Below are 27552 nucleotides of genomic sequence, written 5' to 3'. Positions count from 1 at the left end.
TCCTATAGCAGAAGTTGAAATTAATTTCTAAGAGCTCTAAGTTAACACTCATCATGAGATATCATGCACATTATTCGGATTAAATCAACTCGAAAACTAGATTCAAGCAACCGACTTATACGATTTTCTTAAGGGTGGTAACGTAAGTATAGCTTGAAAATGTCACAAATAGTTTGCGGAACCTGCAATAGGACGAAGTAAACAAGGAATAAAGAATTAGTCATATATATGCACCAGAAATCGAAAAAAAATGATGCTTGTATGCATTCACTATTAATTCACAATGATGCCAAATAAATCGCGATGAGAAAGAACAAGGCAGACGAACCAAACCCATTGGCTGAAATGCTGAGCCATAGCTGCATAACTTTTACGGAGATCTAAGTTAAGCAAGCAATATGATGGTCCGTCTTTTTTAAGTCTGCTAAACAAGATGGATAACCAAATATCTACTGGTCCGATGTACTTGCGTACTATGTTAGGGCTTACCTGAAAATAATGAAAACTTATCATAATATACTTGGGTCAAAATATTATAGTAGTAAAGTCAATCAAGACTTGAAAAAATATGGAACAATAGTTTGGAACTTTTCAGATATGACATACAGTTGATTTACAAATGTTGAACTGAAACATCTAAAGCATGAATCTATATTACAAATGACTGGGGGTAGCTTACAATCGCCTAGGCCTCGAGGTGTCTCCCTGAAGCATCGTGCAACAACTTTCTAGAATACAAAGAAAAGAACCTTATGTATTGATTGAATAAAATTAAAGAACTGCCATTCCAATACAATCTTCTTAAATAAAAGAAAAACTAAGAGATGCATTCATCTCAGTGAGCAATCTCACAGCTTGACATGTTGCTCAATGCTACTAGAATTTCCTTAATTTTCAATTTAAACAAATGCACACAACACCGAAACTTCTTTTAATCGACATATGGCCAATAGAGCATAACCTACGAGTTCATCTAGTTCTTATATTATACTCCTTGATGAACGTCGCAGTGGTTGCAATGACCAGATATGCCGTAATCGTCAAATGTAATGATCTAATAAAGAAAATACAAGAGCTTAACATAATACAGTATCGATTAACTAAAGAATGCGCACAGGTACTACCAAATTGTGTTCCTCCAGCACAAACAACTCAAATATCAACACAAGTGTTCCTTGATTGGATAAGTTGATTGGATAATAGGGACATGTTAACCAAAATAAATCTTACCACGTCAAAATTAGGAAGTATGTATCTGGTATGGAAAGCGTTCACGATAAAATTAGGAGAAAGATATCCTTTGCAATGCTTTGCATATGAACTTTTGAAAATCTCTTTGTTGGAATTTAAAACGAATATATACATATAAAATTTTTTTCGGGCATAACTACCTATAATTCAAATTCAATAATTATACTGAAAGATTATATTGGGAAATGTAGGGGTATTACGAGAACAAATACAACTAAACTTCAAACAAGAAAAAGACAGTAAATTCTCTAACATGAACAAATGCAACTAAACTGTAAACAAGAGAGGAAAGAAAAAACATCTAATTAAGGTGAAACGAAGTGTTTTATTCTAATTAAGGTGAAATGAAGGTTCCATTATATGCAACTATGCAAGGATCTCAGAGTTAGAGGGCATCTTGAGACACCTTATGAATTTCCTTGCACGATAATCATAAAAGTAGCGATGCAATTCCCCTCAGAAACTAAGAATCTTCAACACGTACAACATAATCACTCCACCTACGAGTTAGCATTCCTCCAGCAATGCCTTCTTCCCTATGATGCCCCACACAATTCCACCTCAATTTAATGGTCGAATTACTGGGTTTAATGTTCAGGGTAAAGCAAATCGAATGCTAGATTTATTATATCTATGCTTTTGAACTGTTATAGTTGTGTTTCTTGTTATTGCAGCTTGTTCATATCATCAGCATTTAATTCAATTTTGCTTAAAATATGTCCTTCGGGTTTAATTATCGGCATATGGCCAATACTTTATCCTTGTACAGGTAATCGGGGTCTATTCTTCATCTTGTGCGTGTCTTGGTTTTTTATTTGTTGTCGTTGACGTGTCAAAACGAATTATATAATGATTTTTACTTATTTTTTAGTGGGTTTTTTGTCTTAAGAACGGTGAAACGATTAGGAATTCCAGATGAGAGGATAATTCTCATGATGGCTGATGATATGGCTTGCAATATCGTCTATGAGCTCAGATTATTAATCTTAATTAATCTACTCATCTTAGGGTTTGCTGACTAATCTCACAACCTCGTTAAATCCATAATTAGAAATAATGTAGACTAGTCCTTTAACTGGAAGTATTAAATGGGAGCAACATAGGGCAGCCCCAAAAAATACCATTTAATCTAACAGCCCACTCTACATTAATAAATACTTGGGGTCGGCCCACTCAGTAATTGGCCCTCTTCTAATAAAACTCCAGTCCAACTCGACCCATTTAAGAAAGGGTGATTTTATACATAGCCCCCATTTTACTCATTATAGCCTCTAATTTAAAAAAATTAAAATAATATTAATAAATGTACAAATTTACCCTTGTAGCCCCCAAAATTAAAACTTTAATAACTAAATTTCTAAAGAGATAAAAATACGCTAGAATTCAATAAGATGTATAGCCCCAAATTATTAATTAAAAACCTGCAAAAGAAAATAAAAGAAGAACACAATACGTACAAAACATATTTAATATTTTCAATTGATCAGATATAAATGCAGTTAAATTGAAGAAAACTCAACACAATCCCCACAAGAATGAATTTCTAGTCGTGTTGGATACTTTCAAGAACCCACCCCAAGAATGAACAAGCCGATGGCTTTTTATCCCACAAACACATTGCTTAGTAAGAACATTGTGTATACAGCCACTCACTGCACAAACAGACACCATAGAGTTCCAAGAAATCATGTGTGGAGGCGGTATAGCCTCGAACGACTTACTGGTTTCTACTAAACTCCCGCAGGCAGAGTAGAAAGTTACGAACAAATAATGATTCTATTATAAAGATAGATCTATAAGTTGTTTTTGAACTCAAATTTCTGCTTATAGAAGCCTAAAATTTAAGATTATTAGGAGTATTAAATATCTTATAATGCGGCTCAAACTGCTGGCTTAGCTTATTAGGAATCAAAGTTTCTTTAAAGTAATCATGTTTGCCAAATCAAGCTTGATTATAGCAGATTTTAGAGCAATTTATGAGATGAGTGAATTAATAAAGATGCTTATACAATCATATGTGGTTGCAGGTGGGCATAGCAGTTAAAGTAATCTCAAACATCAAGCAAGCAAAAAGAAATCCTTCAACGGATTACCTTGGTCTTTGAACATCAAAGTGTCACAGGAAGCTTAAAATGGATAAAACAATAACAGATATCATGCCAGAAATATGGTAGAAAGCGTGGCATCTCTACTGTGAGTCACCGTGCTGACTTCTGCAAGATAGCAAAGTATTTTCTTGGAACGACTTGCTACATGCACCCTCTCTCGCATCAGAGAAAGAAATCGAGAACGAGCAAGGATCGTTGCTTCAGTAACTCCATCGGTACAAGCACGTTACTTTCTGATCCTTTGAAAATTTGTTATGTTCTTCATTATGTATCGTGTTCTTCTTCAATTTTCTAGTTATTAATTTGGGGCTATACATTTTATTGAATTGTAGCGTATTTTGACGTCTTTAGAATTCTAGTTATTGAAGTTTTAAATTTGGGGGCTACAAGGGCAAAATAATACATTCACTAATATTTGTATTTCTTTTATAAATTTGAGGCTATGTTGAGTAAAATGGGGGCTATATATATAATTACCCTTTAAGAAAATAAATTCCCCCACAGATTCGGCCTAAAGACTTGGCCCATTAATATCATAAATTTCAGTCAAACAATTGCAGCCCAACAGTAGAGGCTCAATCAAAAAATCAATTACTGAAGCCCAACCCATCTCTCTTTCTTTCTTTCTTCTCAATAATCGGCTGATACCTTCTCTCTCTCTCTCGTTCTCGCTGTATACAGAACAGCACCTCTCCCTTTCTCTAAGCTCTGGCGAGGCCGGAATCCGGTCGTCAACGCGGCATCCCCCTTCGCCTGACTCGCAACCTCTATCTCTTTTCCCCTCTCTCACTCACACCCTCTCTGGCGCACTCAATCAAGGCGAAAGGGGCGAGCCCTAATTCTCTTCTCCATCAGAAATCACCGCCGTTACCGAGCGAGGCCATAGGCATGATTTCCTCCTTGGTTCTCTCTTCTCTCTGATTTTCTCTAACGTAGCTCTAGTAAGGGTCGAGCCCTAGCTGTTCTCTGTTCGGTACAGCCCAACCGTCGTCATCTCAAGAAAAATCGGTGAGCTGCGAGGCCTAGAATCCGCCCATCGCTGCTGGTGGTTCGAGGATCGGCGAGTCGATAGCGTTCGTCGTCGTCGGTGTTGGATCCCCCAACGCCGATCGTGTTGTCGTGTCTTCCTTAACTGGGGTCACCGCGCTGTTGTTTCCCTGCATCTGGTGAACGGAGCAGTCATCCGTTGCTCCGTCGATTCGCGGTGCCCTGCAATGCAGTCTCCATTCTCGCCCAACTCTTCCAAGGTCCGACCCCAGCCAACATAACCCGCACTCGAATCAACAGGTTCGTAAGCTTACAAAGCCTTAAGTTCAACTAATTACTGCACTAGGTGAACTATGAAATCTGGTCTGGTGTTTGATTGTGGCCCTCACCAGTTATGCAATAGATAGGTCCTTGTGTGTTATTTACTAGCGTTCTACTCATCTCATAAAAGCTTAGAGGGTCTGTTACTGCTATTTGGGTACTTGAGTTCAAAAGCTAATCAGTTAAAGCACACTTATTTCACCTAAAAATTTCTAGTCTGTTGATGTCATTTATGCCTTACTCAGAATTCTTATTGGTGTGAAACATGTTGAATGACTGAGATAGTATAATACCTTGCGAATGTGTTTGAACCTGGTTGTGATAATAGATTTGCTGGGAAAAAAATCTTTTAAGTTTGGCAGAAGCTAAGATGAACTCATTGACTCTCTGTTATTGGCGTGCAAAGAAATGGAGAGGGATTGTTGCTGATTCTTTAAAGGGAGTAGAGTTTGGATGAAGACTTGAGTATTGATCCATGGGAGGTTTGAGAAAAAGGGTCAAGTGTAGGGGGCTGAATGAGCTATTTTTGGATGTAAATTCAAAAGCACTATAGTACCGGTCTGGGTTGGTTGTAAATGAAATGAACCGGTTTTCTGGGTTGATTGGGTTGATTTAAATGAAATGAACTAGTTATCTATCACTTTTGACGTGGCACTCATCCAACGTCCCAGCCTACCACGTATCAGCCTAGGATAGACATTTCCCTATTTTTGTACCTCAACAGTTGAAGTATGGTGGCTGATAGTATATGTATATGGGCAGATGGGTCCTCTGCGATCCTTGAAAGGCTTGATAGGAATGAAAGAGTAGGGTGGCTGAATGACAGCCGAAATTGGTGCTGCAGAGCAGGGGAGGGAATAGGCTACTGTTCTTGTACTTGCTTAAATATATGACTTTGATTTTGGTGGACTTGTAATAGAGTTGGAAAAAAAAGTGGTGAGGTGACTAATAAAACCTCTCAATCTTGGTAAATCTATATTTGAAAAACTAATTTCCGTCTAGGCAATAGAGCGCCAAAACATAAGACGATCTCGAGAGAGCATGAGCTTGCATCAAATCATCATTTTTGAAGTATTTAGCTTTAAAAACACGGGTGGATACAAAATCATCCTCCAAGCATGTTTCGCGGCTAAAGCTTTGTTTAAAATCTTTAAATCCATGAACCACATGCCTCTTTTTTGTTTCGACACACACATGCGTTCTCACCTCGCCTAATGCATACATTTTTTCTCCTCCTTATCGCCTCACCAAAATATCATACATATTTTATGGATAGTATCCGGTATTCTGAAGCATTGCATAGCAAATGTTGGCATCGCCTGAGCTACTGCCTTGATAAGGACCTCTTTTTTCCCCCCGCAGAGAACTTCCTTTGATTCCAGCATAAAATTTTCTTCTCCAATCTATCATTCAAATACCCATATTTTTTAGCCCATTGTCCATTAAACCTCAATAGCTCAATCAATTACTCATTTTCTCACCCCTCAAAAAAACTTACTCATTTTCTCACGTTTTCATTTGTAGAACCTAGTTGAAACTTGAACATAGAAAACAAAGATTTTTTTATTTCATTTCATGTATACAAAGCCTTCACCCTTTCACATCAACAATTAGTTGTTCGATTCTCAACTCATTTTCCCAACATTGAGGTCCTCCTCAAATCTCAAATTGTTTCCAGATCAAGTGCAAGTTGTTTCAGCTGAATAGCAATGCACCTTTAATATCAAGGTTTCCAGGTTGGCTTCTCTTCTCATCTTAGCCCTGCAAATCAATTTTGAGTCACCATCCATTTTATAAAAATAATGCATCTAACTTTACAAATCGATAAAACTTGAATCTTTACACTTAGTTGGAGAATTGATATAGAAGGAAGCATTGTGCATATTAAATAAAATTGTGAACTTAGCCTTAGTCCTGGTGATTGTTGAGTGATTTGGAAATAGAGACGGAGATGGGGTTTTGATGGTGAGAATCAGAACGGCGGCGGTCGTGGGGCCGTTGCTGTCCGACCAGAGGAGAGGAGAAGGCGGCGGCGATTCTCGCTATGAGAATAGAGGCCGGTGGCTGTTCGCGGGCTAAGATTGAGAGAGAAGGGTTTCTGAAATTTGGGGGAATTATGGGTGGAAGGTCTGAGAAGGAATAGAGAAGGAGAAAGAGGCGGCAAGGGAGATAGGGAAGGAGAGAGCTAGAGAGGGGGAGATGCCGGTGGTGACGGGGGCCGAAGGCGGCGCCCTTCGCCGGGGAAGAAGGAGAAGGCGGCAGCGCTGGAGAGATCGAGAGAGTGAACAGAGAGAGAAGTCCGATTGATTAAAGGAGAGAGAAAGTGTTCATTTGGGCTTTGGAAACTGTGCTTGTTATTTTACTATTCTTGGGAATAATTTAATTTTTGTTGGTCTTACTTTAATAATCAGATTTTGGGTATTATATCAAATGACCGATTAGGCTTTCATTCTTTTTAATAATGGGTTGAGACTAATGAGTTGAATTATTCAATTGAATTTGATTAAGTATATCAAATCTATATTCTATTCAATTGAATAATTCAACTCATTAGTCTCAACCCATTATTAAAAAGAATGAAAGCCTAATCGATCATTTGATATAATACCCAAAATCTGATTATTAAAGTAAGACCAACAAAAATTAAATTATTCCCAAGAAGAGTAAAATAACAAGCCCAGTTTCCAAAGCCCAAATGAACACTTTCTCTCTCCTTTAATCAATCAGACTTCTCTCTCTGTTCACTCTCTCGATCTCTCCAGCGCTGCCGCCTTCTCCTTCTTCCCCGGCGAAGGGCGCCGCCTTCGGCCCCCGTCACCACCGGCATCTCCCCCTCTCTAGCTCTCTCCTTCCCTATCTCCCTTGCCGCCTCTTTCTCCTTCTCTATTCCTTCTCAGACCTTCCACCCATAATTCCCCCAAATTTCAGAAACCCTTCTCTCTCAATCTTAGCCCGCGAACAGCCACCGGCCTCTATTCTCATAGCGAGAATCGCCGCCGCCTTCTCCTCTCCTCTGGTCGGACAGCAACGGCCCCACGACCGCCGCCGTTCTGATTCTCACCATCAAAACCCCATCTCCGTCTCTATTTCCAAATCACTCAACAATCACCAGGCATAAGGCTAAGTTCACAATTTTATTTAATATGCACAATGCTTCCTTCTATATCAATTCTCCAACTAAGTGTAAAGATTCAAGTTTTATCGATTTGTAAAGTTAGATGCATTATTTTTATAAAATGGATGGTGACTCAAAATTGATTTGCAGGGCTAAGATGAGAAGAGAAGCCAACCTGGAAACCTTGATATTAAAGGTGCATTGCTATTCAGCTGAAACAACTTGCACTTGATCTGGAAACAATTTGAGATTTGAGGAGGACCTCAATGTTGGGAAAATGAGTTGAGAATCGAACAACTAATTGTTGATGTGAAAGGGTGAAGGCTTTGTATACATGAAATGAAATAAAAAAATCTTTGTTTTCTATGTTCAAGTTTCAACTAGGTTCTACAAATGAAAACGTGAGAAAATGAGTAAGTTTTTTTGAGGGGTGAGAAAATGAGTAATTGATTGAGCTATTGAGGTTTAATGGACAATGGGCTAAAAAATAGCATGTCATTGGGCTCTCATAGATTCTCTTAATACAAATATAGGTCCACACCTCCCTTAATCAGATATCTATATAATAAATAAAACATCAGTTTTACAACTAATATTTTGCCGCCAAATTAGTGTTAAATTTGCAATTATAATCATAAAATAAGGGCAATTTATAAACAAATAATTATATAGTTTTCTATCACAGGCCCACTAACTCACCCACTACTAAATACTACTCCCTCCGTCCAACTATAAGTGGCTCAAAACTTTTCGACACATGAATTAAGGAGAAGGTGTAAATGTGGGTAAATTTTATGCCACACCTAGGTGCCCAACACTTCTATTCCCGATGCGCCATGTGGCGCTTTTCATTTAATCAATTTATCTTTTTCTTTTGTAGTTTTGAGTTAACTCCGTTTATGGATTTCGTCTAGCACTCAATTGATTCTTGGGAACCGTGATGTCATCACATCAGAATTCGGCCAAATTTCTTTTCTAGTTTTGACGGATTATTTGTGAATTTTGTTCATTTTTTAATCATTTATTTTTATTCTTCTTATATGAAAATTGAAATTGTAAGCTCGATTTTTCTATTGTGAAATGTCCATATTCAAGCTATTCAAAGTTCCATTGTAAGTTACGTATTTTTCTAGTTTTGACGGATTATTAGTGAATTTTGTTCATTTTATTTGTTTATTGTGTATTTTTAGTTTGATAATATCATATTTTTATGTTGTTTTTTTTTGTGGGTGTTATTGAATATCATAATTATCGATTTTGGCAAGTACATATTTCGGCAAAGGTTTGTTTTTAATTCGAAAAGTGTCTTTTTGTAATAGTATCATAAATTTAAATATTGGTAGAGTTTTGACAGTTTTTCATTTCGGCAAGTACATATATAGGCCTGTTTTTTTATTGAATAAAAATATGCCGATATTGGCAAGTCAATATTTTGGTTGAAGTTTACTTTTTAACTCGGCATGAAACTTGTTTTAATGGTATGACGTAATGTTTTCGTATTATGAATCACTTTTGTAACATTTTAGGTTAATAATGGAATTTGATTTGAATGAGCCTCCTTTTGATGATGTTGGCTTTGAAGACGAAGTATTGGTTACTGATAAATCATATGTAGAAGAACCTATTATTGAAGATGTAGCAAGGAATGAAGATGTTTAAGCTGGTGAGCAAAATTTGAAAGATGAGATTCAAAATTTGAATGATGAAGATTTTGACTTGGTGGATGAATTTGAGAAAAAAAATTAGAACCAGGGTTCCCCGTGAAAGATCCTGATGCTGCTCACTTTATATATTGTGAGTATGGAAGACTTAAGGGCTTTAGTGTGACAAAAGGTAAACAAGGTTACTTTGGTGGTACTAGAGTATGTTGTTACAAAGAATTTATTTGTGGTTGGCATGGGAAGAGTGAAGCGAAACCATTAAATGGAAGGCTGCCAACTTTCAAGAAGCAAGTTCGGAAATCTTTGTGGACGACAAGGCTAAGGGTGTCACGCAAGAGGGAGGGGCAATGGAAAGTTTCTTCTTTCTACAAACAGCACAATCATGATTTGTTTCCCAGTGAGCAGTCCTATTTGCTACGTTCAGCACGTAATTTGTGGAAGACTAAGAAAAGTTTGATAGAAGCGATGAACTCAGCAGGCATTAGCGTTGCTAGGGCTTGTAGATTCATGGAGAAGGAGTCTGGTGGTCCTAAAAAATGGCGGTTTTACGAGGAATGATGCATATAATCATATAAATAGCCTTAAGATGAAGACAAAAGTGGAGAATGGTGATGCAAAGTGGCTTGTTCAATATTTTACGTCGAAGGCAAATAGCGAGCCGTTTTTTTATCGGGACTTTCAACTAGATGATGATGGCCACCTAATGAATTTTTTTTTCAGAGACTCGCGCAGCTCCACTCCTTTGATTATGAGTATTTTGGCGACGTCTTATCGGTGGATAGTATGTATCGAACAAACAAGTACAAGCTTGTTTGTGTTCCATTTGTTAGTGTCAACCACTCCTATAGATTTTGCGTCGGGCTACATGCAACCTCACGGAGTGAGGTAACAAACAAAGTTCTGAAGACTATTTGTAGTGTGTCACACCCCAATTCTTGAAGGAATAAACTATAATCGAGGTGCGACCAAAATCATAGAAATAAACAAGGGGAGAACCTTGTGAAATTCAAATAATAGGATAAAAAGTCTGGCATCGCCCTTTGAATGAAGAAAGATAGAAATCGAGTGATACTAATCAATTAACAACATTCTAAACCTTAGGATCACAAGTTTGATTTCATGCTTCTGATAACCAATGTTAAATAACATAGTACCAGAAGTTTAGAGTCTAAGCTCGATAAGGAACATAATTCAGAATTTAACATAAAAGTCTTAAGTTAGAGAAACAAAGGACAATAAGAGCTAGTACAACAGCGGAAGATAAAATACGGAGTTGAACCCTAGCCTCAGATCTGCCCCGTCAGCACCGACCAATCAACCTGAAAAATATTTGAAAGTATTTTTCAACCACTGCTCCGGAACACATCCCGTCGAGCACTCTTATAACGCCTCATACATGATTAGTGCCCGAATGGAGATCAACCCACCGAGTCAGCTAATAGGTGTACACAATTCTCAAATAACGTGTTAGGTCAAGAGAGAACCTCGATTGATTAACTTATGCGAGCTTTAAAACAGAGCAAAGTGCACAAAAATATCTTATCGGATAAACAGTTTTCATTTCATTGAAACATTTAAGCTCAATAGCTAAATCATACATTTGTAAAATAAGCCCACCTGATTAGGCAAAGCCTGTCGTTTAATCTTAACTCTGAATCGGAATAGCAGTGCTAGTCCTCACGATCCACAAATCCTACAAGAAATCTATAATATTAATAGGTCTCTTGAATCTAATCTTAAGTCATAGTGAAGTGCTTATCATCCTATGATTCACTTAGCCGGGTTTTCATATTTTAATAAATAAATAATTGAAAAATAAATTCTTGAGTCAAGAACACCAACAATATCCTTATTCGATTTTTCTTAAATAATTGAATTAATAATAAAACCAATTTAATCATAAATGATTCTATGTAAAATGTTTGATGCAAAATTAATTCATGCTTTAACTCACATAATTAAATAAATATATTTAACATATGCACATAATAAGAAAATACTATTATGCAAACTTTTTCTAAAAATAATTAATTAAACTCAAATAAAGAGTTAAATTAATAAATCAATTAAACAAGTCCAACAATTAAATGGAAGCCCATATTTTTATTTCAAAAATTCGCAGCCCAAATAAAAGTAAATACCAGTCCACCATTTAACAAATTACCCAACCCAAGTTTTCAAAAACAAATTCGGCCCAAAGGCCCACTCTCAAACCCAAACCCTCACCCTTCTTCTACAACCTAAGTCACGCGCGCGCGCGCGCACACACAAACAATGCTGATCTCTCTCTCTCTCTCTCAATCCCTGCCGACTCCACACACTCACCACCCTCTCGCTACCTCACCAAACTCCGGCCGCCGCGCCGCCTTCTTCACCGGCGAGACAGCCACCGGTCAACCTATTTCTCTGGACTCCGCAGTCGACGGTAGCAGCAGCGAAGAGCCGGCCACCACCGCTCTTCTCTCATCTTCTCCGCCGCCGGCCACTGACTCCTTCGTCCTCTCCCTCCGATCTCCCTCTATCGTCTCTCACCTCTTCTTCCCCCAGAAACAGAACACACACACTGAACACAGGTACTGCGCCGCTCCCCGGCGATAGCAGCCACTGTCGCCCGTATATCAGGCGACAACACCACCTCCAACCCTAGATCCCCAAATACCAGACCCCACTCCGGCGACCGTGCCCTAGCTCCTGCCTCTCTCTTCCGTTTGTTCAGCTCGGAGCCACCGCCGACCGTACCGCCCCCATCTCCCTCTGACTTCCGGCGAACGACAGCGAGAAGCCGTCGCTGCCCTCCCCTCTACTCTCGACTCTCATGACAGCAACAGACACACCACAAGTTCAACAAAAGATCTCTCTCAAGTACACACTCAGCATTCAACAGCCAAAACCAAGACTCAAGTTTGAAATTACAGTTTATAAGGCTAGTTCTATACATGCTTGTCCACTACTTGTATTCTAAATTGTATACACATTTCATAAAGTTCATACGTTGTAAAAATTGATGTGTTTTGAATGAAAGAATGAGTTGCTGCTACTTGGGAGAATTGGGATAAAGAGAAATGGGGTTGGGTTTGGGCTAAGGATTAAATGCTAAATATATATACCAATTAACCTTAACTAAAAGGCCCAAATAAAAATTATCAAGCCCAACACAATTAAATAGTTAAAATTCAACATAAACTTAAATTAAATTATGTACAAATAAATACTTAATCATAGAGATAAATCACATATGATCACTTTAAATAATATGAAATGCATAAAGATTTGAATAGATGAATTTTTCAAACGATTTTGTAAATCATTTTGTTGGCATTAAAAATAAATTTATGTTATTTCTCCGGCGTAAATCGTTTAATCTAAGTTTAAAATAAAGAGGTTTTTGCAAATAAAATCACGAACAATTTTGAAGTTGCAATTTTAACGCGACTTTTGAAGTTTGGCGAATTAAATCATAACCTTTTCAATTTTTGCAATTTCCGTCCCCTCAATTTTTTTCCGGCCACCGGAGTGATGAGTTGGAGCTTATGTGGATTATTTTTTTTCCACGTAATTAATTTCTGACTAAGATTAAAATAAAATCAAAACCTAATTCTTTTATTTTTCTTCTTTTTCGTCGAACTTATTTCAGTATCCCCCATTTTCCTTAAACTAGTACGCCCTCCCGTACGATGCACGGCCACGATATATTTATTTATTTTTAAAATTTGAAATTATGTAAAAATATTATTATTTATGAATCAAATTAATTACTAACAAAAAATATATTAATTTAAATATTAGTATTTGATTTAAAGTAGTGTATAGTAATAATTTTATCAACTTAATGAGTAGGAGTATAATATTAAGTTCAATGAGTATTGTATAATAATAATTAAATTTACCGAAAGTTTTTTGTTATCGATTATTATTTTCTATTAAAATTAAAATTAATAAATACTTTTATAGTATTGTCTCGATATTTGTTGATAATTGTGCATTATATTTTTTAATTAATATTTTTAATTTAAATATTTTTATGTATGCTTTGATAAAATAATTCAACAAATAAATATTATGTTTTTTTAATCAAAAGAGAAGAGAAGATATATAAATTTTGTAGGAGAAAGAGATACAAATAGAAATAATATAATAACAAAATAAGGAGAAAGAGAAAAAAATAAAGAATATTGTATAAGAGATAGGAGGGAGAAAAACAATCACTTTAAAATTTTAAATTATAATAAATTATTTATTTCAAATTCATATTTAATGAATTTTAAATCAAATTTAAGATCTTGTCATAATGTTTAACTTAAGATACACATCAAATATATTTTTATAAAAGACGAAAAAGAAGTAAAATAAAAGAATTAGGTTTTGATTTTGTTTTAATCTTAGTCAGCAATTTAATCTTAGTTAGAAATTAATTACGTGGAAAAAAATAATCCACATAAGCTCCAACTCATCACTTCGGTGGCCGGAAAAAATTGAGGGGACGAAATTGCAAAAATTGAAAAGGTTATGATTTAATTCGCCACACTTCAAAAGTCACGTTAAAATTTTGCAAATTTAAAATTGTTCGTGATTTTATTTGCAAAAACCCCTAAAATAAATTATAAACTCAATAGAAATGAGCGGGGTATTACATGCGAGCACATCCTTGCATGATTTTGTGTTTAAGTTTGATGAAATTCAAATTGAATGGAGGCGTAAAGAAAGTGAAGAGCATGCACTATGTATAGGAATGTCTGGGCTATATGTGGATCACAATGAACTAATGAAGAATGCAGCTAAAGTCCTGACGAGAAGTGTTTTTCGTAAATTTGAGCATGAGGCCAATCAGTCTTTGAATGTGGATATAATCAAAGGTCCATCAAAGTATGATTCGGATGACCTTGAATTCATTTTGTCCTCGGGTTGTGTTGGTGGGAAGCGGAGGCATATTCAGTTCAACAAGGAAAATTATCCTTCTACGTGCACTTGTCGCATAATTGACACTGCGGGATATTTGTGTTCTCACATTTTAAAGATATATTATCTTATGAATGTGAAAAACATTCCTAAACAATATTTGTTGATGAAATTTTCTCAGGCTGCCAAGGAAAGAATCTTGACGAATGTTAGTTTCGGCATTGGTGTTCCCAATGATTTCGACTTACAGAGCATAAGCTACGAGTTCATCTAGCTCTTACCTTACTCCTTGATGAACGTCGCAGTGGTTGCAATGACCATATATGCCGTAATCGTCAAATGTAATGATCTAGAAAAGAAAATACAAGAGCTTAACATAATACAATATCGATTAACTAAAGAATGCGCACAGGTACTACCAAATTATGGTTCCACCAGCACAAACAACTCAAATATCAACACAAGTGTTCCTTGATTGGATAAGTTGATTGGATAATAGGGACATGTTAACCAAAATAAATCTTACCACGTCAATAGAATGGGTACGAGTTTCGTCATCAATGATGCTAGCCAACAAGTTCCAGTTCCACACTTTGCCAAAACCATCCTAGTATGTAACCTAACATTATGTTAGCACTTGACATGAAAAAATATGGACTAACATAAGAGAGAAATTTCAAAAGAAACCTGCAAATCTGGATGGTCCAGTATCTTCACTTGCTGCGTTGGGATCTGCATATGATGCAATCAAAGTGAATTTTGGAAAAGACAATAATTTATTCTGAAGCTTCATACGTACTATAAAACATAATTCATGTATACATACAATTTCAGCACAATTTCATCATCATAATAATTGTGATTCGACAATGATCACTTTTCTCCAACAAATCTTCATTATTGTGATTAATTTTGTTGTCCTAAGTTTTACTGTGCGGATTATTTACATAGGAAAACGAAAATTTTCAAATTTTGAATCTATACATTTTTCACAGTAAATTTGTACATATTTGTATTGTATTTTACTAGACGTTTATACAGGGAGACAAAGAGAAGAGATATAGTGAGAATGACTAAATGTATGGGTATTTTGAAAAGATAAATATATGATCGCATCAATCGTCCATAACCATTTCATCTGAAATTCAAACACACCAAAAACTATGTTTTAGAAATGAAAATTAATTTCTAAGAGCTCTAAGTTAACACTCATCATGAGATATCATGCACATTATTCGGATTAAATCAACTCGAAAACTAGATTCAAGCAACCGACTTATACGATTTTCTTAAGGGTGGTAACGTAAGTATAGCTTGAAAATGTCACAAATAGTTTGCGGAACCTGCAATAGGACGAAGTAAACAAGGAATAAAGAATTAGTCATATATATGCACCAGAAATCGAAAAAAAATGATGCTTGTATGCATTCACTATTAATTCACAATGATGCCAAATAAATCGCGATGAGAAAGAACAAGGCAGACGAACCAAACCCATTGGCTGAAATGCTGAGCCATAGCTGCATAACTTTTACGGAGATCTAAGTTAAGCAAGCAATATGATGGTCCGTCTTTTTTAAGTCTGCTAAACAAGATGGATAACCAAATATCTACTGGTCCGATGTACTTGCGTACTATGTTAGGGCTTACCTGAAAATAATGAAAACTTATCATAATATACTTGGGTCAAAATATTATAGTAGTAAAGTCAATCAAGACTTGAAAAAATATGGAACAATAGTTTGGAACTTTTCAGATATGACATACAGTTGATTTACAAATGTTGAACTGAAACATCTAAAGCATGAATCTATATTACAAATGACTGGGGGTAGCTTACAATCGCCTAGGCCTCGAGGTGTCTCCCTGAAGCATCGTGCAACAACTTTCTAGAATACAAAGAAAAGAACCTTATGTATTGATTGAATAAAATTAAAGAACTGCCATTCCAATACAATCTTCTTAAATAAAAGAAAAACTAAGAGATGCATTCATCTCAGTGAGCAATCTCACAGCTTGACATGTTGCTCAATGCTACTAGAATTTCCTTAATTTTCAATTTAAACAAATGCACACAACACCGAAACTTCTTTTAATCGACATATGGCCAATAGAGCATAACCTACGAGTTCATCTAGTTCTTATATTATACTCCTTGATGAACGTCGCAGTGGTTGCAATGACCAGATATGCCGTAATCGTCAAATGTAATGATCTAATAAAGAAAATACAAGAGCTTAACATAATACAGTATCGATTAACTAAAGAATGCGCACAGGTACTACCAAATTGTGTTCCTCCAGCACAAACAACTCAAATATCAACACAAGTGTTCCTTGATTGGATAAGTTGATTGGATAATAGGGACATGTTAACCAAAATAAATCTTACCACGTCAAAATTAGGAAGTATGTATCTGGTATGGAAAGCGTTCACGATAAAATTAGGAGAAAGATATCCTTTGCAATGCTTTGCATATGAACTTTTGAAAATCTCTTTGTTGGAATTTAAAATGAATATATACATATAAATTTTTTTTCGGGCATAACTACCTATAATTCAAATTCAATAATTATACTGAAAGATTATATTGGGAAATGTAGGGGTATTACGAGAACAAATACAACTAAACTTCAAACAAGAAAAAGACAGTAAATTCTCTAACATGAACAAATGCAACTAAACTGTAAACAAGAGAGGAAAGAAAAAACATCTAATTAAGGTGAAACGAAGTGTTTTATTCTAATTAAGGTGAAATGAAGGTTCCATTATATGCAACTATGCAAGGATCTCAGAGTTAGAGGGCATCTTGAGACACCTTATGAATTTCCTTGCACGATAATCATAAAAGTAGCGATGCAATTCCCCTCGGAAACTAAGAATCTTCAACACGTACAACATAATCACTCCACCTACGAGTTAGCATTCCTCCAGCAATGCCTTCTTCCCTATGATGCCCCACACAATTCCACCTCAATTTAATGGTCAAATTACTGGGTTTAATGTTCAGGGTAAAGCAAATCGAATGCTAGATTTATTATATCTATGCTTTTGAACTGTTATAGTTGTGTTTCTTGTTATTGCAGCTTGTTCATATCATCAGCATTTAATTCAATTTTGCTTAAAATATGTCCTTCGGGTTTAATTATCGGCATATGGCCAATACTTTATCCTTGTACAGGTAATCGGGGTCTATTCTTCATCTTGTGCGTGTCTTGGTTTTTTATTTGTTGTCGTTGACGTGTCAAAACGAATTATATAATGATTTTTACTTATTTTTTAGTGGGTTTTTTGTCTTAAGAACGGTGAAACGATTAGGAATTCCAGATGAGAGGATAATTCTCATGATGGCTGATGATATGGCTTGCAATATCGTCTATGAGCTCAGATTATTAATCTTAATTAATCTACTCATCTTAGGGTTTGCTGACTAATCTCACAACCTCGTTAAATCCATAATTAGAAATAATGTAGACTAGTCCTTTAACTGGAAGTATTAAATGGGAGCAACATAGGGCAGCCCCAAAAAATACCATTTAATCTAACAGCCCACTCTACTTTAATAAATAGTTGGGGTCGGCCCACTCAGTAATTGGCCCTCTTCTAATAAAACTCCAGTCCAACTCGACCCATTTAAGAAAGGGTGATTTTATACATAGCCCCCATTTTACTCATAATAGCCTCTAATTTAAAAAAATTAAAATAATATTAATAAATGTACAAATTTACCCTTGTAGCCCCCAAAATTAAAACTTTAATAACTAAATTTCTAAAGAGATAAAAATACGCTAGAATTCAATAAGATGTATAGCCCCAAATTATTAATTAAAAACCTGCAAAAGAAAATAAAAGAAGAACACAATACGTACAAAACATATTTAATATTTTCAATTGATCAGATATAAATGCAGTTAAATTGAAGAAAACTCAACACAATCCCCACAAGAATGAATTTCTAGTCGTGTTGGATACTTTCAAGAACCCACCCCAAGAATGAACAAGCCGATGGCTTTTTATCCCACAAACACATTGCTTAGTAAGAACATTGTGTATACAGCCACTCACTGCACAAACAGACACCATAGAGTTCCAAGAAATCATGTGTGGAGGCGGTATAGCCTCGAACGACTTACTGGTTTCTACTAAACTCCCGCAGGCAGAGTAGAAAGTTACGAACAAATAATGATTCTATTATAAAGATAGATCTATAAGTTATTTTTGAACTCAAATTTCTGCTTATAGAAGCCTAAAATTTAAGATTATTAGGAGTATTAAATATCTTATAATGCGGCTCAAACTACTGGCTTAGCTTATTAGGAATCAAAGTTTCTTTAAAGTAATCATGTTTGCCAAATCAAGCTTGATTATAGCAGATTTTAGAGCAATTTATGAGATGAGTGAATTAATAAAGATGCTTATACAATCATATGTGGTTGCAGGTGGGCATAGCAGTTAAAGTAATCTCAAACATCAAGCAAGCAAAAAGAAATCCTTCAACGGATTACCTTGGTCTTTGAACATCAAAGTGTCACAGGAAGCTTAAAATGGATAAAACAATAACAGATATCATGCCAGAAATATGGTAGAAAGCGTGGCATCTCTACTGTGAGTCACCGTGCTGACTTCTGCAAGATAGCAAAGTATTTTCTTGGAACGACTTGCTACATGCACCCTCTCTCGCATCAGAGAAAGAAATCGAGAACGAGCAAGGATCGTTGCTTCAGTAACTCCATCGGTACAAGCACGTTACTTTCTGATCCTTTGAAAATATGTTATGTTCTTCATTATGTATCGTGTTCTTCTTCAATTTTCTAGTTATTAATTTGGGGCTATACATTTTATTGAATTGTAGCGTATTTTGACGTCTTTAGAATTCTAGTTATTGAAGTTTTAAATTTGGGGGCTACAAGGGCAAAATAATACATTCACTAATATTTGTATTTCTTTTATAAATTTGAGGCTATGTTGAGTAAAATGGGGGCTATATATATAATTACCCTTTAAGAAAATAAATTCCCCCACAGATTCGGCCTAAAGACTTGGCCCATTAATATCATAAATTTCAGTCAAACAATTGCAGCCCAACAGTAGAGGCCCAATCAAAAAATCAATTACTGAAGCCCAACCCATCTCTCTTTCTTTCTTTCTTCTCAATAATCGGCTGATACCTTCTCTCTCTCTCTCTCGTTCTCGCTGTATACAGAACAGCACCTCTCCCTTTCTCTAAGCTCTGGCGAGGCCGGAATCCGGTCGTCAACGCGGCATCCCCCTTCGCCTGACTCGCAACCTCTATCTCTTTTCCCCTCTCTCACTCACGCCCTCTCTGGCGCACTCAATCAAGGCGAAAGGGGCGAGCCCTAATTCTCTTCTCCATCAGAAATCACCGCCGTTACCGAGCGAGGCCATAGGCATGATTTCCTCCTTGGTTCTCTCTTCTCTCTGATTTTCTCTAACGTAGCTCTAGTAAGGGTCGAGCCCTAGCTGTTCTCTGTTCGGTACAGCCCAACCGTCGTCATCTCAAGAAAAATCGGTGAGCTGCGAGGCCTAGAATCCGCCCATCGCTGCTGGTGGTTCGAGGATCGGCGAGTCGATAGCGTTCGTCGTCGTCGGTGTTGGATCCCCCAACGCCGATCGTGTTGTCGTGTCTTCCTTAACTGGGGTCACCGCGCTGTTGTTTCCCTGCATCTGGTGAACGGAGCAGTCATCCGTTGCTCCGTCGATTCGCGGTGCCCTGCAACGCAGTCTCCATTCTCGCCCAACTCTTCCAAGGTCCGACCCCAGCCAACATAACCCGCACTCGAATCAACAGGTTCGTAAGCTTACAAAGCCTTAAGTTCAACTAATTACTGCACTAGGTGAACTATGAAATCTGGTCTGGTGTTTGATTGTGGCCCTCACCAGTTATGCAATAGATAGGTCCTTGTGTGTTATTTACTAGCGTTCTATTTGGGTACTTGAGTTCAAAAGCTAATCAGTTAAAGCACACTTATTTCACCTAAAAATTTCTAGTCTGTTGATGTCATTTATGCCTTACTCAGAATTCTTATTGGTGTGAATCATGTTGAATGACTGAGATAGTATAATACCTTGCGAATGTGTTTGAACCTGGTTGTGATAATAGATTTGCTGGGAAAAAAATCTTTTAAGTTTGGCAGAAGCTAAGATGAACTCATTGACTCTCTGTTATTGGCGTGCAAAGAAATGGAGAGGGATTGTATTGGCGTGCAAAGAAATGGAGAGGGATTGTTGCTGATTCTTTAAAGGGAGTAGAGTTTGGATGAAGACTTGAGTATTGATCCATGGGAGGCTTGAGAAGAAGGGTCAAGTGTAGGGGGCTGAATGAGCTATTTTTGGATGTAAATTCAAAAGCACTATAGTACCGGTCTGGGTTGGTTGTAAATGAAATGAACCGGTTTTCTGGGTTGATTGGGTTGATTTAAATGAAATGAACTAGTTATCTATCACTTTTGACGTGGCACTCATCCAACGTCCCAGCCTACCACGTATCAGCCTAGGATAGACATTTCCCTATTTTTGTACCTCAACAGTTGAAGTATGGTGGCTGATAGTATATGTATATGGGCAGATGGGTCCTCTGCGATCCTTCAAAGGCTTGATAGGAATGAAAGAGTAGGGTAGCTGAATGACAGCCGAAATTGGTGCTGCAGAGCAGGGGAGGGAATAGGCTACTGTTCTTGTACTTGCTTAAATATATGACTTTGATTTTGGTGGACTTGTAATAGAGTTGGAAAAAAAAGTGGTGAGGTGACTAATAAAACCTCTCAATCTTGGTAAATCTATATTTGAAAAACTAATTTCCGTCTAGGCAATAGAGCGCCAAAACATAAGACGATCTCGAGAGAGCATGAGCTTGCATCAAATCATCATTTTTGAAGTATTTAGCTTTAAAAACACGGGTGGATACAAAATCATCCTCCAAGCATGTTTCGCGGCTAAAGCTTTGTTTAAAATCTTTAAATCCATGAACCACATGCCTCTTTTTTGTTTCGACACACACATGCGTTCTCACCTCGCCTAATGCATACATTTTTTCTCCTCCTTGTCGCCTCACCAAAATATCATACATATTTTATGGATAGTATCCGGTATTCTGAAGCATTGCATAGCAAATGTTGGCATCGCCTGAGCTACCGCCTTGATAAGGACCTCTTTTTTCCCCCGCAGAGAACTTCCTTTGATTCCAGCATAAAATTTTCTTCTCCAATCTATCATTCAAATACCCAAATTGAATTCCTTTTTGGCTTAAAGAGAAAGTAGGAAGGCCAAGATAGGCATTGCATCCCACCTCCAGAAAACTTTATAGGGTGGAGTGATATGTGTTTTAAGAAAAAAATTGTTGGGTGTATTGAGAGCGGGGAAAAGGTTGGTGAGTTGAGTCACTTGAGTGTATTGTAATTATAGTCCAAAAATAAATAATTTTTTTTTGTGAACGTCTCAAAAAGAAAAAGTATGAAGATCTTTTATGGACAAAAGTAATATAATAATCCATCGGTGCTCAAATAATATAATAATCAAATTCAAATAAAATAAAATATGGAAATAAAAAGAAATTCGAGAAAACTAATGGTTGTCAGAGAAGTCTGCAAGACTGTAATCGCCATTGAAACAACAGATTCACCCGCCACCACGACCCACCTTCTATCTCTCCACTCACGGTGGCCCGACGAACTCCACCGCCTCAATACCGTAGGCTCGGCTCTTCGGTTAGTCTTTCTCTGCTTAGGCCGAAATATTGTTGGAATATCACGAATAGCTCACTCAATCATTGATTGAAAATTTAATTCATTCCTAATATAGTTGATGATTGGTTGTTGAAATTCACACTTATGCCTGAGGTATGCCTATCAGGGTTCTTGGTGTTTGTTGGTGTATTTTGTTCTATTCTCATTATTTGATTCTTGTTCGGGCCTCACGCAAGAATCTGATGTACAGATTGTTCGATGAAATGCCTCAGTGAATGATTGCGGCTACATCCTATCTCAGAATCGAACATGATATGGATAGCATTAATCTCACCAGTGCTAGTGCTCTTATTTACTTCTCTTTGCAAAGTTTTTCTGGAATCTTTGTCCGCCTCAAAAGCAGCATTCTTAAACGATGGTAATTTATGAATTTTGTTCATGAGCATGATGACATGTGATGAACTGCAGCATTTCAACATGAGGCACACTTCACCCTAATTAAATTCAAATTGTAATTATCAAACCATAATTGGAGACTAATAAATTCTAATTCGGTTTAATTAGGGAGGACCCACACAAGTTTTTGCCCTTCAAAAATATGCTTCTTAATTATTGTTTTCTTCACTCTCCAAGAAAAAAATTGTCTGCTATTCGGCAATCCATAAATGTGGTTTATATAAAACTTAAATCTTTATAGTTGGTTTCTTGAATGGAAGGTGCGAGTTCTAGAAGGAGAAATGTCTTGGTGGTTATTGCTCATCCTGACGATGAGTCTATGTAAGATTGAAATTTTGTATTCTCATTTGATGTCAAGCACTATTTATGCTTTCCTGAAGACTTGTTCTCTATCTTTGTCGTGCTCGATCCATTTGGGATTCATGTATAATGTGTTGTTCCACACTTGCAGGTTCTTTGCTCCTGTGATTAATTACCTGACTTCTGGGCATCATAATGTACACATACTTTGCATGTCAACTGGTAACTCTGCCACATGTACTTACAATTTTCAGTATGTGCCAATATAATTTTGCCCCAGACAACATTTGGTTATATCTGAATCTTAAATTATCAAAATTTGGAACTAACAAGGTTGTGAAAAAGATCTCTAACTTAGTTTCCAGAACCATTAGGCCTTGTTGGCTAGATGTCATGACACTTTTTTGATGAAATTTTTTAACCACTGGTAACTAAAAAGATTTACATGCAAGAAAGTGTTAAAGTTGACTACGGACAATTTTGTCTTCTTTTCAAGGATAATATTCAATTGACACAGGATATAAGATCAACTGACTTTGGCTTTTACAATTTTTGATATTCTAATTCATGTTAGAGGGATTTCATTTTTTACAATGGAACTTCATCTATATATCACATAATGAAATGTAGCTCTATCATAGATCAGAACCAAGTTATTGATTGTGAAGATGGTTATTAGTTTAGAATATTTTTCTCTTAGGTTTTGAGAATTTTCTCAGACCTTATAACACTTTTTGGTAATGTAGGCAATGCAGACGGCATGGGAAGTATTAGAAAAGAAGAGTTATACCTGGCCTCCGTGGTTCTCAAGGTTTGCATTTTGACTTTTGCTTTGTCATCTATATGCGAAGCATTGCAAAGGATATCTTTTTCCTAATTTTATCGTGAACGCTTTCCATACTAGATATATAGTTTCTGATTATTGTCTTTTCCAAAATTCACTTTGATTGCATCATATGCAGATCCCAACGCAGCAAGTGAAGATACTGGACCATCCAGATTTGCAGGTTTCTTTCGAAATTTATCTCTTATGTTAGTTCATATTTTTTCATGTCAAGTGCTAACATAATGTTAGGTTACATACTAGGATGGTTTTGGCAAAGTGTGGAACTGGAACTTGTTGGCGAGCATCATTGATGAGGAAACTCGTACCCATTCTATTGACTTGGTAAAATTTATTTTGGTCAACATGTCCCTATTATCCAATTAACTTATCCAATCAAGGAACAATTGTGTTGATATTTGAGTTGTTTGTGCTGGCGGAACCACAATTTTGTAGCACTTGTGCGCATTCTTTAGTTTATTGATACTGTATTCTGTTAAGCTCTTGAATTTTATTTTCTAGATCATTACATTTGACGATTACGGTATATCTGGTCATTGCAACCATTGCGACGTTCATCAAGGAGTAAGGTAAGAGCTAGATGAAGTCGTAGGTTATGCTTTGTTGGTCATATGTTGATTAAAAGAAGTTTCGGTGTTGTGTGCATCTGTTTAAATTGGAAATCAAGGAAATTCTAGTTGCATTGAGCAACATGTCAAGGTGTGAGATTGCTCACTGAGATGAATGCATCTCTTAGTTTTTCTTTTATAAGATTCTATTGGAATAGCAGTTCTTTAATTTTATTCAATCAATTCATAAGGTTCTTTTCTTTGTATTCCAGAAAGTTGTTGCTTGATGCTTCCGGGAGACGCCTCGAGGCCTGTGAGATTGTAAGATACCCCCAGTCATTTTTATCTAGATTCGTGCTTTAGATGTTTCGGTTCAACATTTGTAAATCAACTGTATGTCATATCTTAAAAGTCCCAAACTATTGTTACATATGTTTTTAAGTCTTGATTGACTTTATTACTACTTCCTCTGTCCATGAAAGAACTTCCTAGGAGGGAGTGACACGGGTTTTAAGAAAAATGTTGTTGAGTATATTGAGCGTAGAGAAAAAGTTGTTGAGTATATTGAGAGTGGTGAAAATGTATTATAATTAATATTGGGAGTTGTGAAAAAGTGATAAGTAAGTAATTATAAGTGGTGGGCTATAGTCCAAAAAAAAGTAGAAAGTTTTTTTGTGGACGTCTCAAAAAAGAAAGATAAGAGTTCTTTCGTGGACGGAGGGAGTATAATATTTTGACCCAAGTATATTGTGATAAGTTTTCATCATTTTCAGGTAAGCCCTAACATAGTGCGCAAGTACATTGGACCAGTAGATATTTGGTTATCCATCTTGTTTTGCAGACTTAAAAAAGACGGACCATCATATTGCTTGGTTAACTTAGATCTCCGTAAAAGTTATGCAGCTATGGCTCAGCATTCCAGCCAATGGGTTTGGTTCGTCTGCCTTGTTCTTTTTCATCGACTTATTTGGCATCATTATGAACTAATAGTGAATGCATACACGCAGTCTTCTTTTTCGATTTCTAGTGAATATATTATGACTAATTCTTTCTTCTGGCTTTACTTCCTATTTCAGGTTCCGCAAACTATTTGTGACATTTTCGAGCTGTACTTACGTTACCACCCTTAAGAAAATCGTGTAAGTCGGTTGCTTGAATCTAGTTTTCGAGTTGATTTAATTCGAAGAATGTGCATGATATCTCATGGTGAGTGTTAACTTGTAGCTCTAAGAATTTAATTTCAATTTCTGCTAGAGGAATCAGCTGTGCTGATACATGATGTGATAGAGATTTGCTCTGTTTTTCATTTATAAAACATAGTTTTTGGTGTGTTTGAATTTCAAACGAAATGGTTATAGACGATTGATGCGATCATATATTTATCTTTTCAAAATTCCCATACATTTAGTCATTCTCACTAGATCTTTTCTCTTTGTCAAACGTCTAGTAAAATGCAATATGAATATTTACAAATTTACTGTGAAAAATGTATATATTCAAAATTTGAAAATTTCCGTTTTCCTATGTAAATAATTCGCACAGTAAAATTTAGGACAACAAAATTAATCACAATAATGAAGATTTGTTGGAGAAAAACGATCATTTTCTAATCACAAGTCATAATGTTTTTTGTGGTGAAAGCTCATCAATAGCTGTCATAATATTTTTTTTACATATTTGTTGGTGTCATAATCTTTGGATTCTTATCAAATTTAGAAAAAAAAATATATATATATATATAGAAAGGTTAAACAAAGAATGCTAAATATTTAGAAAATAGAGAATTCGTGAAACAAAAACGAACAGATCTACAATTTTTACGAACAAATCAATGTACCGCATGAACAGCAATTTTCCTCGGTTTCGAATCCTGCTGGTGGCGAGTTTTTCTATTTTTTTACTAAATACGTTTGTTCGTTTGTTATGTTGATTTGTTCGTAACATGTATAGACTTGTTCAAAGTGAAATATATAATAATTCTCTGTTTAACTTGATCTTATATATATATATATATATATATATATATATATAATGTTATCTTTCGTGAGAATTGAGAATGATTGCATAAGTCAATATATAGTGTTGTATATGTAGTATAATACTGTACAAGTTTTTTACCAGGGTTCAAATCGTGGAGGGAGCGAAAATTTTATCTAATTAATTTAATTTCGTTATGCAATCATTACAAGCAGCTTATGCAAATTACAAGCATTTTATGCAATATATATACTGACTTATGCAATCATTTTTCATTTTCACCACATTTGTCCATTTTCATTTGATATTTTCAATATATATATATATAGGGCAGTTATTCAATAAACTCCCCTTAGCATATAAATTAAGAACCTACTAAGACCGTAGATCTTGCGTAATTAAACAGTTGTGATTCCATTTTCTAATTCGTAGAATTCAACTACCAAATTCACTTTTAAATACGTCTCAAGGGTATAGATGGTATTGCCGTTTGACTTTCCATTTGTTCATTTGAAATCTATCTTTTATGTTTATATATCAAATTAAAACTCTCGATGTGTTCTTTAATTCAAATTGCATGTTACATATACTATATTTTTTCAAGAACCTATTCGCATGTAGGGGTGAGCATTCGGGCGGTTTGGTTTAAAACCGAACCGAACCCGAAAAAATGGAACCAGAACTGGTGCTAAAAATTCAACCCGAACCAAACCGTTTGTAAGGCCAAACCCAAACCAAACCAGAACTGAGCGCTCTTATGTTTTCTCCCTTTGTGGAGAAAATCCAAGCCAAAGTTCTGATCCATCTCTTATTATCAACTCAAATTTTTATATTGATTTTCAAACAAAATAATTTTCTTTAGGGTTAAAATATGAAAATTTTCCAGTTTAATCCATGTGTAATAAAACTATTAAATTATGAATTGGATAATGGATGTGATGAATTTTTCCCCAGATGATTCGACGCTGAAATAACTGAGCGCTCTTATGTTCTCTCTTTGTGGAGAAAATTCAAGCCAAAATTTTGATCCATTTCTTTATATAAATTCAATTTCTTTAGTGTATGGTTTTATTTTTTTTGTTCTGTTTTTAAGAGCAATAAAGAAAAGTTTTTTTCGTTGCTTTTGTTACTTTATTTGCCTCTTTTATTTATCCACGTGAACGTAATAAAATTGAATACTGAACTGTATTAACATATATAATGTCTTAAATAATGTAATCAATTTGTTGGGTTTGTGGAGAAACTCAACGAAGGTCACCTAAATGATAGGTAGCCAAATTAATCTAATTAGTGATGTGCAGAAATGACTATATTAATGAGATTCTTAAATACCACAGCCATGGGAGTTTGGTCGAATCGGCGGTGACAAAGAGCACAATCCTTCT

General features: G+C 35.9%; 1 protein-coding gene, 1 long non-coding RNA gene, 1 other non-coding gene and 1 pseudogene across 10 annotated transcripts; 3 read left to right on the top strand and 1 right to left on the bottom strand.

Moving 5' to 3' along the window:
* Nucleotides 1-40: 40 nt before the first annotated feature.
* Nucleotides 41-15857, bottom strand: LOC130991011 (uncharacterized; annotated as a pseudogene).
* LOC130989858 (uncharacterized) lies at nucleotides 3660-5639 on the top strand. Its single transcript, XR_009090764.1, has 2 exons — nucleotides 3660-4646; nucleotides 5022-5639. It is a non-coding gene; the product is annotated as an uncharacterized LOC130989858 (long non-coding RNA).
* A 3456-nt stretch (nucleotides 15858-19313) lies between the features above and the next one.
* Nucleotides 19314-25534, top strand: LOC130989857 (uncharacterized). 8 transcript variants are annotated; one of them, XM_057914001.1, is made up of 12 exons: nucleotides 19314-20148; nucleotides 20570-22063; nucleotides 22293-22460; nucleotides 22759-22819; nucleotides 22950-23020; nucleotides 23545-23609; nucleotides 23761-23805; nucleotides 23886-23966; nucleotides 24144-24211; nucleotides 24463-24511; nucleotides 24964-25124; nucleotides 25267-25534. In XM_057914001.1, the coding sequence occupies exons 3-12, from the start codon at nucleotides 22352-22354 to the stop codon at nucleotides 25331-25333; spliced, it is 777 nt and encodes a 258-aa protein (XP_057769984.1). In that variant the 5' UTR covers nucleotides 19314-20148; nucleotides 20570-22063; nucleotides 22293-22351; the 3' UTR covers nucleotides 25334-25534. The 8 variants fall into 8 exon arrangements, with proteins under 8 accessions (XP_057769984.1, XP_057769979.1, XP_057769982.1 ...); XM_057913996.1 differs by having other exon boundaries at nucleotides 20539-22063; XM_057913999.1 differs by having other exon boundaries at nucleotides 20495-22063.
* A 1562-nt stretch (nucleotides 25535-27096) lies between these two features.
* Nucleotides 27097-27199, top strand: LOC130991060 (small nucleolar RNA Z103). The gene has a single exon (XR_009091024.1). It is a non-coding gene; the product is annotated as a small nucleolar RNA Z103 (small nucleolar RNA).
* The last annotated feature ends 353 nt before the right edge of the window (nucleotides 27200-27552 follow it).

Source organism: Salvia miltiorrhiza, chromosome 6 (genome assembly GCF_028751815.1).
Source record: "Salvia miltiorrhiza cultivar Shanhuang (shh) chromosome 6, IMPLAD_Smil_shh, whole genome shotgun sequence".
In the NCBI taxonomy this organism is placed as follows: Eukaryota; Viridiplantae; Streptophyta; class Magnoliopsida; order Lamiales; family Lamiaceae; genus Salvia; species Salvia miltiorrhiza.
This window is presented reverse-complemented; position numbering and strand designations above follow the sequence as displayed.